This window comes from Camelus dromedarius, chromosome 1 (genome assembly GCF_036321535.1).
Source record: "Camelus dromedarius isolate mCamDro1 chromosome 1, mCamDro1.pat, whole genome shotgun sequence".
Lineage (NCBI taxonomy): Eukaryota > Metazoa > Chordata > Mammalia > Artiodactyla > Camelidae > Camelus > Camelus dromedarius.
The window spans coordinates 13,490,443-13,509,015 of NC_087436.1; the positions used below are offsets into that span (position 1 = coordinate 13,490,443).

The window sequence follows — 18,573 nt, forward strand, 5'->3', positions numbered from 1 at the left end:
AACTCAGTTAATTCTGGAATTAGAGTATAGACAGACGCAACATAGCAAACAGCATCCACCTATTTCATGCCAGCATGAAGGTCCTTATAGGAGGTCCTCTGGGCACACACTCTGTAAACAGAAGGAGCATCACTCATATGAGTGGGACAGACATCTTCTGACACTGTCTCCTTCCAAAACTACACCCACCTGAGAGTGAACACATTGTTCTCCCAGAAAATGTAAACCCATGAAGCAACAAACCCTGAGCCATGACTCAACCTCCCCTAACCTCCCTCGTCCATCACCCTCATGGTAGGCAGAACTGAGCCTTCCAAGCCTCTCCAAGAACCAGAAAGTGCTGGTTCCCAAAGTACATTCTTCTCTGCACAAAGGGATATTGGAAATACATGAATGGGAAAAAATGGCTCAGAAAAATAAGAGCTCACCCTTCTCAAATTCTAACCACGCCATTTTTGAGGTTAGAAGAAAATCTCTGTTGCTTTTTCTTTTTTCCTTGCAAATCTAAAATTCCTCTTTTCAACCAAGTTGATATGGGAAGTATCATATTGGGAAATATGAGAGAAACAGCTTCTGAGTTGTGGCCAACCAGTCCAAATGCCAGAAGATATTACCATCAAATTTCTAGGCTGGGAGAAATCTGCACAGTGAGGTGCTTACCCAGACCCATCTTAATCATGATAGGTATAATTCAGTCACTATGCAAGCAGGGCCACTTATGAACTGGTAAGAAGCTGGAAAGAAAACAGTGCAGAAGAATTCATTCAGGAAATTCAATGTAGTTTGACTACTATATTCAAAGGTAATTATTACTATGACATAGATCTACATTTGTTGACCTATGGAAAGTTGTTACAAACAGTATATCATTTGATTGCATTTTTATAAAGCTTTGTGTAGATGTATTTTCTCTTAAGTTAGAAAAATGTAGCTATGTCTGTCATTTTTGTAGATCTGGGCAGTGAAATTAAAAGATTTCCACTTTCCTCTTTATAATTTTCTGTGTTGCCAGAATTTTTTACATGCATTACTTTTACAAACAACAAGCATGGTGGTGGGGGAACAATCCATGGGTAAAAATGAAAGTTTCATATTAACTCAATTTAATTTTCAATTCATTCCTCCAGTCTTCTATCCAGTTGTGTGCGGTTGATTTGGGAGATGCAACGGTGCAGGATACGTCACTTACCTAGTGGTTAATGAGAATTTACCATGTATCTATTACAGTTGAGGGTTTTTAGACACAGAATATTCTCCTCTGAAAGTAAATTCATAAACTGGCAGAATGCAATCTCCTTTTGTTAGTTTAAGCTGGTCTTATTCAAAGGCAAGGAACATCTGTTCCTCTCAAGATCTTTACTGGAGGTTTTTCTGATGGTCTGCTTTCTAATGAGGCTTATGACTATACTCTATCACAATTCAAAAAGCAACCAATTCGGGGGAACGGTCTGGCTCAGTGGTAGAGTGCATGCTTAGCAGGCACGTGGTCCTGGATTCAATCCCCAGGACCTCCATAAAAATAAACAAACAAACAAACAAATAAATAAATAAACCTAATTACCTCCCCCCGAAAAAAGTTTAAATTTTTTTAATTTAAAAAAAAAAAAACAATAAAAAACCAAAGAAAAGAAGGTAACTAAGGTTCTCGGACATGAACTGCATGCAAATGCATCATTAGCCTTGGCCTTGTTTTTCCTTTCCCCAGAAGCACATATTTCACTTTAGGAGGCTCTTCAGAGCCGTCACAACCCTTTATCCAAATGTAATGGGGAGAAGTCTTTATCCTCAGAAATATGCTAAATGCAGGGAAGTGAAAATTTTACTTTTACCTACAAATACTAAAGTACAAACCCTTTAAAGGTGGAGACCTTTTGATTATTCCCACCATGCGGGGTAGAGGCCCAATAATCTTTTTTTTTTTTTAATTGAAGTATAGTCAGTTACGATGTGTCAATGTCTGGTGCGCAGCATAATGTTTCGGTCCTACATATACAAACCTATCATTGTTTTCATCTTCTTCTTTATGATAGGTATTGAATATAGTTCCCTTAATTACGTGCTCTCCGCACCAAAAAAGACAGAAATTTCTTCCCAATAATCTTTTGACTGGATGGATGGAATTAAATCCCAAGAAACTTGAGGAATGCCTTAAGGCATTGGTCTATAAATTACATCACCTACAGTTAAAGAGAAGAGCAGGACAGAATAGTTGTCCTGTCTGTGCTGACATGGTAACATACCATGGAAAAAATTCAGTGACTACTTGTCCAAGTCTTTCAGAGACCATGAGAATATCCTAGGGAATAATACACTCTTTCACATAAAATAAAAAATTCCAAATGAAAGAAACATGGTTTGAGACAGAGTACAAGCAAGTTTGACAACCTCCCCACCTCCGCAAATTTTACCACCACCACACCCAGCTGCTCTGAATGGAATGATAATTAGCATAAGAAGTAAAAGTTTCAACTTAATAATACCAAATAGCGTTAAAAACATGTTATCAAGATTTAAGAAAACAATTGATAAAAGAAGACATCAGATAATCTTGCTCAAGTTGAAGCGATAATCCAGACAAACTTGGGCATGGAAAGCGTGCCCAAGCTTTCCTAGCACAAATAATAATAAATTAACTGTGCTCATAAAAGCACTCTTTGCTTTCTTCCAGGGCAGAACTTGTTATAAATTTCTTTAATTAATTAAGATTTCAAGGAAACTAAGGGAAAACAGCAAAGCTCTGGACAACATGGTCAAGATGATCACCAAACACTTCACAGACTGGCCATCTCCCAGAAACCCAATTTAACATTTGGAAGTGTTATTTCTCTGTAATATTTCACTCCCCATTGAACCACTGGAGATTTACAAGCTATTAAGAAATATTTGGCATGCTAATGAAACTTTGTTGACATCTAGTGCCAGTGAATTCAGTCATCGTGCTGAGTGTGGATATGCTGGAATTTCTAGTTTGAAACAGTATAACCTGGTTACACTATAGTTTGACTAGTATAACCTGGAATCTAGTTTGAAATTCCAGGTTATACTATTAGCCTAAGTCAACCAGAAACAAATGCTTTTTTTCTAATTTACAGATCTATTTGTTGCTGGGAATACCTCTGACTTACTGAAGCTGAGGATGTCATAAAAGAATGAATCACTTTAACAAAGCTGACAAACGTGTCAGTTTGGGCAACATAAAAATCTACCACGAGAAAGACCCAAACAGACAGACAAACACACACCGCATATGGAAAGGTATCCCTAAAAGTCAGTTCAACAAGAATGACAAAGGGCTTTTTATTCCGGGATTTGCCTCTGGAAAGATCGTACTTGTGTGCAGGAACTCAGATTCCATCTGTTGCTTTAGAACCAGCAGGCTTTATTGTATTGACTTTGTGCTCTTATCTGATGGTAATAAATTCCCACCAGAGTGAAACACCAGCTTAGCCACTGACCCCTGCTGTTCAAATCAGACAATGGAGCAGGTCTTTCTTCCCAGAGACACTCTGTGGCTTCTGGACCGCCCTCTGTGAATGGCCTTGGGATTTTGCAGTCTCTATTCAGGATTTCCTAATGTGAGCAATTAGGAGATGCTTCATTTCAAGAGCCTCATCAGCAGTTGCAACACATCAGTGAGCAAAAACTACTGGGATCTCAGACACAGATGGGGAAATTGGGAAGAAATGAGCAGGGGAAAGTAGAGAGAAAGTATCCACAGGGTTCTTTGCATATGAGGCATGCGCAGGAAAGATTTCTTTAAGCAAGAGTGGCGAGTGGACTAGATGTATGCAGGTGACACTAATTTCTAGTTTTTGAGCCCCTGAGACCAAGAAATTAATACTGGTCCAGCAAATTTGAGACTTTATGCTCTAAACAAGTATCTGCTGGTGAGGATACCTGCACTGAACAGAAATAGAATCTCTTTCCCAGAGGTCCATGCCACTGAATCACCCCAGGAGTTTTGTTTCTTTTTCTTTTTCTTTTTCTTTTGCTTGTTTTTGTTTTGAAGCAGAAGTAGCCAGGGCTGCAAGTAGGACATGCCATGTCCTAGCTCCATCCTTATTCCCAAAATGTCTAGGGCAAGGGAAGAAATAGAACAAGAGAAGAAACGGAAATTGGTCTCTTCCGAGACAGACAGCCTCCATAATGTGCCTCTAGCTGTTCCTGAGAGAAGCATCCTGTCAAACAGCTTTCTCAGTGCATCCCAAGTCAGCTTTGAATAAAACACTCCAGGGACTGGGGAAGAGCAAGAAAATGATCTGTTGCACTAGTAGATTATCACTGTACGTGTAAAAAAACAATTTTTTTGCCATTTTGGAGCAACTGTTTTTCAGTCATTTTTTACTGAGCCCCAAAAGTATCCACATCCTGTGCCTGCAGACTTTTCTCAAAGAGCGGGTTCGCAGATGCCTCGGGAATGAGGGGTTCCAGTGACTTTGAGCACCACCTCCTGCCCCCAACCAGAGCTCACACAGACTCAAGCAATTACGGCTCTCGCCGGGGGGGGGCTCCTTCGCGGCCAGGTGACCGGCAGGGAGGGTCCGGGAACCGCTTCTGCTTCGCCTGCAGGGAACCATCGCCCTGCGCCCTGCGCCAGGGCTCCGGCAGGGCGCCGACCACAGTCTTGGTCTCCGCCGCCCCTCCCGGCTGCTTTCTCGGCCGGCTCGCCAGGAGAAAAGGGGGCCCTGGGCCCCGCGCCGGCCTCGGCGGGGACCGGGACAGTGGGCACCGCCAGCGCCGGGCCTCCCCTACGGCTCCCGCAGCCGCCGAGTCAGAGCCTCCCTGACCCTTCGTTTGCTCTTCCAGCTCCGACCTGGGGCCGCCGGCCCCTTAAACCTTAAAAGAAGGAGATACGCGCGAGAGCTCGGGTTAGCAGTTGGTAACCTGCGCTCAGCCTTGACTTTTCTTTAAATGTGAGACAGACGCTCTGCGGTCACAAGCCGGGACCCCGGCATCGAAAATCCGCATCTGAACCCCTGGGGTCCGAGGGCCCGAGGGAAGCAGAGTGCGCGGCAGGGGAGCTGCGGGCACCTGCCCCGCGCGCGTTTGCGCCGGGCACCTTCCTGTCCAGCCACAGTCGGTGTCCTAGCGGGTGCGGGTGCCAGGAGCGCCGAAGGCGAGAGAACAAGGTAACCCCTTCCCCGCTACACATTAAAAAAGAAAAAACCCAGCCTCACGCCCAAAGTGTAAAAAATATAAAAGATCTCAGAGCCTCCATAGAGTGAAAGAAGCTGATTTGCAACCCTAAAAGGGGCTGGGGAAACCATCTGTTTTGGGTAATGGCGCCCCCAGATGGCTGCCGCGAATCCTACGAAAGACGCTGGGGCTGGCTCACCATTCCGTCCCCGAGGAGCAGAGAAGGGCAAGGTCCACAGTCCCAGGAGGAGGAGACGTCACCCACCCGGCCGGCCTGTGCGGGGATGAAAGCCAAACAAACCACGCTGTCCTGGTCGCCCAACAGGTCAGGATGCATCGCCACAGCCGCCCGTTGAGAAGCGTCACCCAGCCGAGGCACATGCAACACCAGTAGCTGTGCCTTACGTTGTGTGACCAGGTTCTAGTCACTTAATCCCAATGTGCCTCAGTTTCCTCGTGACCATTTATTTGCAAAACAGTAATAATCACATCCACTTGCCAGAGGTGATTTCCGGGGACCCTCGGCCAGTCTGTTAGGCGTCGTCGGCGCGGGTTGTCCTTCTCTGTGTTTCCCCGGGGCGCTCCAGGCCTGCCCTCTGAAACTGCATCCTTCCCCTCCACGAACAGTTGCAAAGGCTTACAGCCCAAGAGGCCGTACATTTTAATAGAGAGTGTCGAAAGACAAGCTTTACAATCTAAAGGAAGGGCAGGTCAGTGGTGTGGACATGCGGGGGCTACGAAGCTTGTTTCCAATTCGAGGTTGCCCGTCACCTGTGCTGGGTTAGGAGAACGGAGACGTCGGCTTATTACACGTGCCGTTCTCCCCCTTCGTGGTTGCACTCCCTCTCGGAAATGAGTCTGAACGTCTATACCCTACTATTCGTGAATGGGGTTGAGAAGCTGTTTCCCCTGCTCTCCGCCCAGGCAGCACAGACCGAGGGGTCGGCAGCCCAGGGCTTGGAGACCACCCCTGCCCCCGCCACAGTCAGAATCTCTAAGCATGAGAGTTAGGGTCCTGCCTGCCCAGAAACAGTTTGCAGCCAGCAAAGGTTTAACCAAGCAGCCGAATTGTTCTGGAGAGATTTGGCAGAAACTTTCTTTGTGCCTCAAGATTCTTCAGTGCCTTGACTACAGAAAACAAACAGACAAGCGGGGCCAAAGCCAGAACACTGGTTGCCGAGATCATCAGGCCTGCAGCATTCAGGTGGGAAGTGGTTCACTCCGTGTGCGCGCGCGCGCGCGTGCGTGTGTGTGGTGGTGGCGGGGCCTGGGGAGGGGGGCCCAACCCCAGCACCTGGGACCCATGGGACACCTCTTCAAGCAGGTAGCCTGGCTGGGTACTTCAATCCTTAGATGAGTGGGCACCCACCATTTCTTACCCTGGGTTTGGGCGAATAGTTGGTGTTCCTAAAACCGGCAAGTACTAAATGGACTCCAGGAGAGTGGGGCTGAGTGGGTGGGTGGGGAGGTAAGGGTGGTAATTCACTCTCCATTTGTGAAAACAAAAGCCTTTGGCGGATTTTGATAAATTGCAAGGCTCAGAGGAGACCTATAGGCCCAAGGGCCAACACGGAGCGCAGGAGTCCGGGTTAAGGAAGGCGCCAAGGGGCTGCACCACGTGCGCGCATCTCTCTGCGATGGCACACCTACCCGAGATGGGCAGACGCGCTTGTCACCAAGCATCTGCGTCTGTGCGCTCTTCACAACGACAGCGGTACCCGCTCGCGTCCCAGCTTCGGTAAAAGGTTATTCTGCTGTTCCCTTGCCATCAGCTGGTCCCGCGGGCGCGCCTGTTGCATGCGCACGCGCTTGGCCGGGCGCCACTAGCGGCGGAAAGGAAAGAGAGTAGGGCACGACCCGAGGTGAGAAAGGAAGACGCAGCTCAAGCAGAGTGAGGTCTAAGCCGGGTGGCGCGGGTGCGAGGAAGGGCCGCTACCCCGGAACCCGGCCGGCGGGAGCGGGACACTGGGCGCGGCCGAGATGGAACCCCTAGCGCGGCTTTCGGCGCCCCCTGGCGTCCAGCGGGGCCGCGTGGGCTCCCGAAACAGTGCCTCTGGCCGCACGGACCCAGGGACGCCTGGGCCCCCAACCTCTCCTTGGTACACTGCCGCGCACCGCCTCAAACCAACCCCACCGGCTTCCGGCTCCTTGTGCCTCGAGCTCCTTGAGCCCCGAGGGGGTCTGAGAAGCGGAGGCGACCCAGGGGAGGGCGTTGGGCCTGGGGGCGGTGGAGGTTTGAGGGCCCTCATCCCAATCCCGGGCCCAAGTCTTAGCATCTCTCAAAGCTCAGGCTCTGATTAGCTGTTTGGTTCGATGTGCTTCCGTTTTACCGGGGGTTTATTTGCGAAGTAGTTGGTACTGGGGAGCGGGGCTTTTAAGCATCTCGGTGCTTTAGTCAAACACAAAAAGGCCCAGGACCGATTCGGCCGAAGAGCGGCCTTTTGCTACCGGCCCCGGCTCTTTCCCCTGAAAGCCCCGGCGTCAAAGGAGAAAAGACGCAAACTGGGCTTTTAGGGACCCAGATTACTGGGTCAGAATCAAAAGATGCTCTCCTTCCAGGAGGCGATTTCCCTGGTGTGTTCACGGCCAGGAGAGGGTAGGAGATTACACAGAGTGGGGTTTCGTCACCCCACGTTAACCCCCTCCTCTAAGCAGTGGGACCACATAGCGAGCCAGGCGACTGAGGCCCGGGGGATCGCCAAAGCCAAAGCATCTTCCGGAAGGAGGGAAATAGAGAAGCTGCGGCCGGAGCCTACGGACGGCTCGAAGTGGCCAGGAAGTAATAACAATGCGCCCACCTTACATATGAAAGAAGCCTGGCGGGCTTGCTCTCCCGGGATTCTCTCTGGATCTGCAACGCCACCCAGCCAGGGGGCCTGAGGGGGAGGAGACGATCTGCCTCAAGGGGAAATTGGGGGCGATTAGGGGAGAGGAGCCCCACCTCACACACACACACACACACACACACACACTTTCTCTCTGCTGGCACCCTAGTCCAGGTTTACAGCTGTGAACTTACTATTTGCAGTCCTACAGGGCACTTCAACTCCGCGAGAGCAGAAGCCGGCCTGTTTGTTCGCCTCTGTACACCCCGCACTCAGCACGGTGCCCGCTGGCGTGGGTAGAATGGAGGAGCCAATTCTGCCAAGACTTCCTCTTCTGCCTTCCACCCCCACCCCATCCCAGGCTGCCTACCTGGCGCACTTTCTGCCAGCCCCTCGTGCCCCGCACCAGCCCCTCTCTGAGAGTACACACTCCAGAGGCCCGGCGCCAGGGCCAGAGTGTGTTAGGGCCCGTGATGCCTTCGAGCGCTGAGTCATCCCATCCCATTCGTTTAAGAAGGGAGGCAGGTTTCTTCTCCCAAACCGGGAAATGGTGGGCAGTTGTGTGACACTACGAGACTCCGTAGAGTCATTTCCTCAATAGCATAATTTTCTAGACTTACCCAACAGAATAACACCCGCAACGTTTGATTGATAGTTCATTTTTCATGCAAAAGTTTTACTCATACTACTCTATTTGTAGACATTATGATTTTTAAAAGAGCGGGCGGGAGCACGCCGTACGGGAAGGACAAGGCTGGGAACTGTGGCCGGGGATGCGAGAGGAAACCATCCAACCTCGCCGAGGCGGCCACGGGCTGGCAGGTCCCGGGCGCGAGCCAAGGGCACAAAGAGCCAGCAGGCCGGCTGCTGGCTCGCGGCTCCCGGGAACGCTGTTCTGCCCCGCAGCCCCGGGGCCCAAGCAGAGACTGAAGGCTGGAGTCAAACCAACCCCGACCCGGGCCTCCCGTGGGCGGAGCGCGTTCCCGCCCGGACCTGGCGACAAGGCCGCTCATCGCGCCCCCCGTGTCCCCCTGTCTCTCGCAGCCCGCTCGTTGTTGGGGAGCAGCTGCCAGGCTTGTCTGTTCGTTGTTTACAGCGTCCCAGAGCGCGAGCCCGGCAGCATCGGGGGCGGCGGGGCGGGGGGAAGGGGGGGCCGGGGGACGCAGCCAGAATTTCTTTCCAGGGAGTGCGTGAGGGGCATTCTCAACGCAAAACCAGATCAAGAGAGTAGTGACCAACCCTCCTCGGATTACTCTCCCCTGGCTCCTCCCTTGCTCCCCTCCCCACCTCCGGATTTGCATAAAAAAGGCCAAGAAAACTCTGGCTGGGCCCCAGCAGCGGCTCACTCTGCTCCCCCGGGTCGGAGCCCCCCGGAGCTGCGCGCGGGCTTGTAGCGCGGAGTCTAGCGCAGAGCGCCTCGCCCGCGTCGTCCTCCCCGCACCCGGCGTCTCGGCGCTCCCGCCGTCCCGCCGCCCGCTTTCCAGCGCAGCGAGCGGGTCCGGGACGAGCTCGGGCCCCGGCCGCCTCGTGCTTCCCCGGCTCGGCTCCCTCCGCCCCCCGGGGGTCGCGCGCCCACGATGCCGCAGGGCCCCGGCTCGCTGCTGCTGCTGGTCCTCGCCTCGCACTGCTGCCTGGGCTCCGCGCGCGGGCTCTTCTTCGGCCAGTCCGACTTCTCGTACAAGCGCAGCAACTGCAAGCCCATCCCGGCCAACCTGCAGCTGTGCCACGGCATAGAGTACCAGAACATGCGGCTGCCCAACCTGCTGGGCCACGAGACCATGAAGGAGGTGCTGGAGCAGGCGGGCGCCTGGATCCCGCTGGTCATGAAGCAGTGCCACCCGGACACCAAGAAGTTCCTGTGCTCGCTCTTCGCCCCCGTCTGCCTCGATGACCTGGACGAAACCATCCAGCCATGCCACTCGCTCTGCGTGCAGGTGAAGGACCGCTGCGCTCCAGTCATGTCCGCCTTCGGCTTCCCCTGGCCCGACATGCTCGAGTGCGACCGTTTCCCCCAGGACAACGACCTCTGCATCCCCCTCGCTAGCAGCGATCACCTCCTGCCGGCCACCGAGGAAGGTAAGCCCTCCTCCTTATCCTCGCCCCTCCCCGGCCAGCTCTGCTAAGGCTTTTCGGGGGTGTTCTCACGGCCCCCGCCCGCCCCACATCCCAAAGCTTTCCCGCCTGGGGTGCCAGTCCCGGGCGGGGCAGACGCTCTCCTTGCCCTGGTGTGTTATCTGGTGACAAATTTGAGATTACCCTGCTCCCCTCTGCAACACACACCCAAGTCTCTTATTCTCTTCCCGAGTTATACCCGTTGCTCTTTCTTAGGGACAGTTTTTAAAAGGGAGGGGCAGAGAAAACGTAGAACTAAAAGAGGTCTTTCCCTTGTAGATACATGTACAATTATTTTTAAAGCTGCTAGCATGGGGGCCACAACGGAGAGTGCTGGAAAGAGTCCTGCGTGGAGGAGTTGGCGGTGAGCACCCTGGCCAGAGCATCCTGGCCTGAGTCTCAGGCAGCACGTTCTTACCACTGGGCAGGATTCTAGGCGCAGGAACATTCCCTACAGGCAGGATAGCCAAAATGCTCAGATGGTGTTTTAAGGCACTCTGCTCTTTGCCGATTTCAGCTTTGAAAATAAAAATCCAGACTGGCTCATGCGTGTTGAAAATTGCGCTTTGATTGTATGTAACTGCTCAGGTGCCCAAGAAAGAGGGCACAAAGGGAATCTCCAGGAATCATTTTTCTATCACTGATCAGCTTTTATCGTAGGAGTGGTTTTAATTAACTGGAGAAAATCGTGCAAAAGAGAGTTTCCCAAGTGTTTTAGAAAACAGAGGGGGAGTTCCTGCACAAAAACCATCAAAGCAATGAAAACCTCATGGGCTCTTGATATTCTTCCTGAAAGGAAAACATATACATTGTGTCTGAACTGATTTACATCCCCCCCTCACCCAATGGAAAGGGGGCTTCCTAATCCCCTTCAGGGCTCCAGCAGCATCTCCCTTTCAATCTCTAATTGTTTTCCTACAGCCATCATTAGTTAAAGAAAATGCAAAGTTGCTCAGCAATCTTTCCTGGCAGGCACCGCGAGTGTGCAATCATCTTATTGGCTAGATTTCTAATTTATTGCAAATGTTTGGCATATTTCAAACATTTGTCCAACATATACCACAGACCAACCAATACAGGTTAGTAACATTTTATATACATTCCTAGAGCTCCTAATTGGAAAAGTTTCATTTTGTTTGAGAGAGGGGAGTTGAGGGCAGTTTTATGTGTGTTGCTTTTGTTTTTATTTTTCACGATCAGCACCAAGCATGATACACTATATTTCTCCAAAAAGCCATTTCCCCTTAAAAATAAAAGTTCATGTTCTTCAAAATCCGCTCTGCACTTTCTCTAATTTGATAAATAACTTCTATAATGAGTCACATAGTTTGTTTTCCTGTGAAAATTCAATTTCATATTAAGGAAAATCGAATTTCACCTAAATGTTAGAGACAGCCTGACTACATTATAAATGGGAGAAAATGAATATTTTCTGCTTTTCCTTTTTCCCAAGAAATCAGACTCTTCTGAAAGAGCCTTTAGCAGGCTCTCTGATAATTGCTCACATTCCTAGGTTCGGTTAGACCCCAGAGACAATTAACTTTCGTTGGCTTCAGGAAAAGCTTTGAGTTTTCTGTTTGTTTGGGTTTTGTTGTTGTTTTGTTTATTTCTGAGAGTCTGAAACAGGCAGAGAGGCAAGAAGAACCAGCAGCAGGGAGGAAGCTAACAATGAAAGAAAGGCTGCTTAACTCAAGCACAAACTTTGCAGAAAGCACGAGGTGATGGCACCAGTGAGAGCAGGTTGTAGTGGTTAGCGAGGTGTGCTTCCAGGTGGAAAGAGCCCAGATGTGATCCTTACGCCAGCCACCTCTCCGTGTCCCCGAGTTGGAAATACCTTGAAATGACTCCCCCGAGAAACAGAGCTCAGCTGAGAGCCCAGCCGAGGCCAGGCGGCCCTGGTGGCCTGCAGCTGAGAAAGATGATCCTTTGGCCGGAGTTTGTGGCTGCTCGTTTTCCAAAATCCCTCAAGGGCCTTTTAGAGCTTTCTCCTCAGAGAGGCTTTGGGACCTACTTTTGCAGAGACTGACTTTGTCCCCAGACTGGGAGGAAGAGCTCAAAGCTGCAGGCTGGCCCAGTTACCTGTAGCTACACAGCGCCCTTTGCCTGGGGATTCATCATGTATTAAGCACAGCAAGTGGGCAGCTTTGCCCATCAAAAAATGGGAGACATGGGAGACTTTCTTAGGAATGGGTGTTCCTTCTTTTTTAAGGGAGACGGAAGCTGGGGTCTTACAGGAAAGACAGTTGCTGCTCTTGCCTGGATGAGCCCCTGTGAGTTGTTTACAAATGCCACCTGCTGTTCCCCTTTAAGGAAACTTACTAATTTGTCACGTTTCTAGCTCCAAAGGTATGCGACGCCTGCAAAAATAAAAACGAGGATGACAACGACATAATGGAAACTCTTTGTAAAAATGATTTTGGTAAGTAACACACCACCACCAACGAAACAGTTCACATTCAGAAGTTTTATTTCACAGCACAACCTAACGGTACAATTCATTAAGATGTGACTAAATAAAGGGTAAAAATATCATCACGGCTTATCTCTCCTAAAATCATCTAACTTGCTAGTTTCTTCCCTATGTAACTATCTTGCACTGAGTTGTATCTTTTTAGGTGACATTCATTGTTCCTGTTCAGCAATAATCAGATAATGAGAATGGTTCAAATTATGAATTTTCAATGGCACTTTCTTCATTTCACTTTGGCTTTTTCTTGCCAACAAGCATAATCCTGGGCCGTGCTCTCTTTAAGTCACTTAACATATGTACTAGGGAAGGAAACATGTAAATATTAACCCCAGACAAACAGATTCCAGGCATTAAGTTGACCAAAAATAAAAATTTACTACAGTGCCAAACAGAAATCTTTTTACTTTATTCATAACTCATGAGGCTTTGCTTCTCTGTGTTCTACCATCAGTGTATATATCCAAGGTACTGGTTAGTAATCTGGCGGGGAGAGTGTTCTTACATTTAAAAAGAAGAAAAAATAAAGCTAGCAATTTACTTTTGGCAAGATACGTGAAAGGTGCTGTGATGACATGGTGCTTGGGGACAGTAAATAATGTATGTGATATGTGACCCAATTCTGTGGATTATAAGTCAGTACTATAAGAGAAAGAGGGTTAGAGACTGTCCACCCAGAGCTCTAGCAGCACTTTATCTGCCATCCTCAGGCCTCCGAGGGGAGGGGCCACCTAGACACAGGATCAGCATTAAATTCCGAGTTGGGGTGGCCAGGAACTTCACCCAGACTCCTGCGACTCTCTTGTTTCCATCCCATTCCAAGAGTAGGCACTTTTTGGTGTGTTTGAGAGGTTGGTGCCCTTTAAAAGTGTTTATTCAGGCAGAAGGTTGACCTTATTGGTGAACAGAGATGGTCCCTGTTCTATCAAACACTAACAGACTCTAATCTATACGAGCATTTCCACATTCTCGACTAAGTTCTAGAGTCTGAGAGCAACCACTCGCCTTCCAGGTTCCGAGCCCAGAGGTCTCAGGCCTGGCCAGGTCCCTAAAACTCTGGGAACAACCCGTTCCCATCCTTACAACCCCAGATCTCTGCCAGGAGGTGTCCTGGGTTAACCTTAGCTGGTCCGGGATTGCCATTGCTGTAGGGGAAGCTTCATCCTGCTGAGGAAGGGAAGAAGGAAGGAGGCAGCTCTAAGTCCCAGCCAGTCCTTCCCCTCAGCAAGAGCCACAGCTGGATCATAGGGTTTCATGTGTCTACATTCAAAAACATACAGCTCTCAAAGTAGGGAAGGGCCAGAAACATTGGCAGCAGCAATCCCAAATCTCCAGAGCCTTTCTGAACCCAGTGCTTAGCTTCCATGCTACAAGATTTTATTGAGGGTAAAACAATATATATAATTTTAGTAAAATGTATATAAAATATCATTTCCTTTAAGCAGCTTATGGGCTTTGCAGTAGATTTAATACAGATCTCTCTCCTGGCTTCCATGAAAAAGTTGGTTATATCATGGGGCTCCAAAACAGTTGAAATTAGGGCACGCGCATACACACACACACACTCACACACATACACTACCTACTGGCTTTGTGGCTTTCCTTACAGAAGATCTCCTTCCTAAGGATGCTATATCATGACCTGGGCCAAAAAAAAAAAAAAAAAAGTGTGTGAGTGTGTGTCCTCATGCCATCTCTCCTTAGAGGAGAAAGCCTTTCAAAACGACGTAGAAGTCGTTACATTTAAGGTATCACACATGCAGATACCTCACAAGCTTTGTGTTCTCCACATTCATTTTGTCCCAAAGGGGATAATAAACCTAAACTGGAGGGGGTGCATCACATAGGATGTATAAGCGGTTTCCCACATCGCCTCTGTACTTTGGAGGAGTCCTAAAAAGGTAATAGGAACAAAAGTAGAAATCTGATGCATTTAACTTGAATCACCCACAAAAGCGTGACACCCTTCCTCCGTGCGCTTCTGAAGTACAGGGAGCATGTGGAACACCTCCTTATTCTAGTGATAAAAGCACTGGCAAAGAAAGAATAGCCCAGAACTACCAGCCTATGTAGGTAACCTTCTGTTGGAGCAGGTAGTATCATCACCTCTGCCTCCTGCCGCATCCTGCATCCGCGTTCACATCTTCCCACGCAGGAAGCTATCTGAGCGCTTTGATTCTCCCTATTCTCATCTTCTCCTGAAATCCTCCCCCCTGGTTAAAAGGGGTGATTTTTCTCATGTCTGGAGCTCAAGAATGTCTTGTTTGACCAGGTGAAATCTCACGCAGGCTATAGGCGAGGCTCCCAGGTAGCCTTATAATCACTTCTCCCACCGTACATCTTCCCCATTCCCAGCCCTTAGGCAGAGGCTGTAGGAACATGTGATATTTCCATGGGACTTATCTCATGATAAACTCTGAGAACTCGGTACTGCAGCTCAGATGCGTATCAGATAAAATAATGGCTGGCCAAGTCACAGCATCCTTGGTTTACCTGGTTGAGCATCAGTCATTGCCTGCTGGACTGGAAAAGCCATGCTTAGTCAGATTCTCTTTCTGAAATAGAAAAAAAAAAAAAAAAAAAGAAAGAAAAAGAAATCCCCAGAGCAGTGATACCCACACAAAACCCTCTTCCTCTGTTACTAATTTAAACAATGCATTAAACTCCATCCGTCAGGAAGTCACACCTGCATATCATCTATAGGGAACAACTGTTAATGTCACCAAGGGTCTTAGGACACATTACAGTTTCGTGTGTTAATGCGCCAACCAGGACAAGAAATCTGATACTCTGCCTTCAGAGACCACAGAAGTTAGTGGAGGAAATCTGGGGAGCAGAGTTCTGAGAACTAGACTCAGCCAGGACACAACCTAACTTGGTGACCTCCTATGAGTCACTAAACTTCTCTGGCTTTCAGGCACTTCATATATCAACAAGAGATTTTAATTGAATGATTCCTTCGAACCTTAAAATTCGATCCTTTCCCTGCCTTCATGGAGTCTTGAAATTTAATTCCAGCATGTATGTTTGGAGGGTTTTCTTTCCCAAAGCGTACTGTTCATGACCATAAAATGTGTCTTTTATAGTAAACCACTTACTTTTGGTCTTAGCATTCTAATGAGCCTACATACCCCTTTTGGAAACAGGACATATATGAGCTGTAAACGCCTTGGCCTTGGACGGGCAAATGATAGTATCTGAGGATGAGGTCTTCAGAAAAACACTTTTACAGCTAAACATGTTGTGCTCTTAAAAAGTCTTGGATATTTTTTCCTCCTAGTTACTTTACCAAATCAAATGCAGCTGTAAGATCAGTGCTCCGTCCCTGTAGTCTGTTCTTTAGAAAACAATGATTGTGTGATATAATTCCCTTACAGGTTTGTCCAAAAACCTCTCCGACAATATAAATTGAGTTTAAAGTTTACAGCCACAGAAGGATTGTGTTTCACCTTAGAGTCAGGCATTTCTTTTTCATGCTGAAGTTTCCAATAGGGGAAGTCGTTTGTGGAGGAGAGCACAAACCACATGCAGCCTGCATACAAACACAGGAACACAAGGGCGAAGGGGGAAAAAAGAGTCAGTTGAGTCCCGCAAAGTCTTTAAAAGATGGCGGATTTGAAACAAAGTGCCTGGCAGAGCCTTTGAGGCTTTAGAACTGGAGCCACCTGCTGCCCTGGGCTCCCAAACCCCTACCTGCAGCCCCTGACAGTCTCATTAGCCCAGGGGCGGTGGGCTGTTTTCCCTGCCCCGAGCCGAGTCCCACAAACATGCAGCAGGATGTGTTCCCTCATTATAACTGTAATTCTGTCCCCTCTTGTCTTCGTAGCACTGAAAATAAAAGTGAAGGAGATCACCTACATCAACAGAGACACCAAAATCATCCTGGAGACCAAGAGCAAGACCATCTACAAGTTGAACGGTGTGTCCGAAAGGGACCTGAAGAAATCGGTGCTGTGGCTCAAGGACAGCTTGCAGTGCACCTGCGAGGAGATGAACGACATCAACGCGCCCTATCTGGTCATGGGACAGAAACTGGGCGGGGAGCTGGTCATCACCTCGGTGAAGCGGTGGCAGAAGGGGCAGAGAGAGTTCAAGCGCATCTCCCGCAGCATCCGCAAGCTGCAGTGCTAGGTCCCCGCGCAGCCCGGCTCTGCCCGCCCTACCCTGTCTCCTCCGGGACCTCAGCGCTCGTTTCCCAGGCACAGTCCCTGCAGCTCCGGCCCCAGCCCGGAGCTGCCCCCCTGCCCTTTGCACGTTTGCACCCCCGGCATGTCCTGAGTTGTAAGGCCCTCAGAGGCATCAGCAATGGAGAGCTGTTTTCACATAAAGGAAAAAAACCCACCCAAATCATGTAGAAATATTCCAACTAATAAAATCATGGCTATTTCTACGACGTTTTAAAATAGCTCATGTCAAAACTAGCTTCGCCTAGGTGCAGCTGGGCCTTGGGTTTGACTTTGTTGGTTGGTTTGGTTGGGGTCAGCCGATTTTCACTTTCCAAGGCTGCCGGAACGTGCAGAGAGCTCCGCTTTGCTCTGTGGTTCCAACTGTCGTGGGTCCAAAACCCGGTTGAGATAAAGCTGGCTGTTATCTCAACATCTCTTTCGGCTTCAGCCTGATACTCAGCGCCTACGTCTTGTAACAGCTCACTTGGCATTTTACATCCCTGTCGGGAACTGACAACTGCAGTACGTATCGCTATTCCAGGTAGAGTATTTCCATTTATAAAAACCACATTAACCACCGTAGCATGAGTTCTTCAAATAAAGGGCGACGCAGACAAATGTTATCATTGACCTGAGTACTTTAAGCTTTGTTTAAAACACTTTTTCCTTAATTTTGCAAATTAAACCAGTGTAGCTTCCCTGTAATATACATAGTAGTTGACTTGAAAAAGTTGTACAAATATTGCTTTAACCAACACTGTAAATATTTCAGATAAACAATATATTCTTGTATATAAACTTGACATCCTGTTTTACCAACTCCTCGTCTTCTGTCTTGTCTTCTTCATGGGAGGAACTGGGAAGGGAGCTGTCACCTCCCCACAGTTTGAAGTGTTTGTTTCCTAAGTGATTCAGAAAGCGTCTCCCCCCTCCGACAGCTCCGCCTGGTGCCTCACATCTCACACAGACCCTACCCCTGCGGAGCCTGCAGGAAGGCGGAGATTTGAGGGCTCTGCAGAGGGCGTTCCTGCTTTTGTCCCTTCTCAGCAATCCAGCGGCAGCTCTGGGGCAACACTAGTCTAAAAACCTAAGGTTCACGAGCTCGACGGTTGTGCTTTTTCATTTCTGCAGATTTTTATAATGAAAAGGAATCACCGTTGTAAAAAATGTTCATTCTTTCCCCACTTACACTCTAACCTTCCGATCAAGAGAGCCATGATTTGAAGAGTAGCCATGGGAAGCAGGGGATAGGAAGGGGAGGATGAAAATAACCAGCATTGAGAGAAGGGCATCCATCCATAAAATGTCCATCCAGACGCTTCATTGTTTTGTTTTAGGAGCCTCCAGAGAAACTCTAGTAAACACAGGAGTAAAGTAAGGCTCAGAGGGGTTAGATGGCGTGGCTAATATGAGGCAGAGCCAGAGCTGAAACCAAGGCCTTTCAGGCAACAAATCCTGTCTTCTATTCAGTCCACGAGGGGTAGTAGAAACAGAGTGGCACTCATCTATTCAGCAAACATTTACTGGGCATCTGCTAGGTGCCTGGCCCTGTCTAAGTGCTGGGGACACAGAAGTTAGTCCTTGTTCTTTTGGCGATTACATGAGAGAGTGAAAGAACATAAATAACCACGATGATAATTACATATTGACAGGTGAGAAGCTGCATGAAATATCAGGACAGGTAATATGGGAGAGCAACGCAGTGTCCCCATCAATCTGAAAATTTTAGTGGTGTCCGTGTGAAGCCTATACCTGGTGGCATTTTGTTGATTTCGTTTGAAAGTTTCCTGAACACACAGCCATGATCTCTCTACAGCCCCTCAAGGTCTTCTGGAACCAAAAGTCAATACAGCCCACTGCCTGCCTG

The 18,573-nt window shown here is 48.7% G+C and overlaps 1 protein-coding gene across 1 annotated transcript; it reads left to right on the plus strand.

Moving 5' to 3' along the window:
- Positions 1-9,290: 9,290 nt before the first annotated feature.
- SFRP2 (secreted frizzled related protein 2) lies at positions 9,291-17,525 on the plus strand. Its single transcript, XM_010997819.3, has 3 exons — positions 9,291-10,037; positions 12,412-12,492; positions 16,367-17,525. Exons 1-3 carry the CDS (start codon positions 9,539-9,541, stop codon positions 16,669-16,671), a joined length of 885 nt encoding a protein of 294 aa, XP_010996121.1. The 5' UTR covers positions 9,291-9,538; the 3' UTR covers positions 16,672-17,525.
- Positions 17,526-18,573: the final 1,048 nt, after the last annotated feature.

Excerpts from the sequence above, each read along its gene's own strand:
- SFRP2 (XM_010997819.3), top strand. The coding sequence starts at position 9,539 with ATGCCGCAGGGCCCCGGCTCGCTGCTGCTGCTGGTCCTCGCCTCGCAC. Across the intron at positions 10,038-12,411 it reads CCTGCCGGCCACCGAGGAAG|CTCCAAAGGTATGCGACGCC; the intron begins GTAAGCCCTCCT and ends TCACGTTTCTAG. Across the intron at positions 12,493-16,366 it reads TCTTTGTAAAAATGATTTTG|CACTGAAAATAAAAGTGAAG; the intron begins GTAAGTAACACA and ends TTGTCTTCGTAG.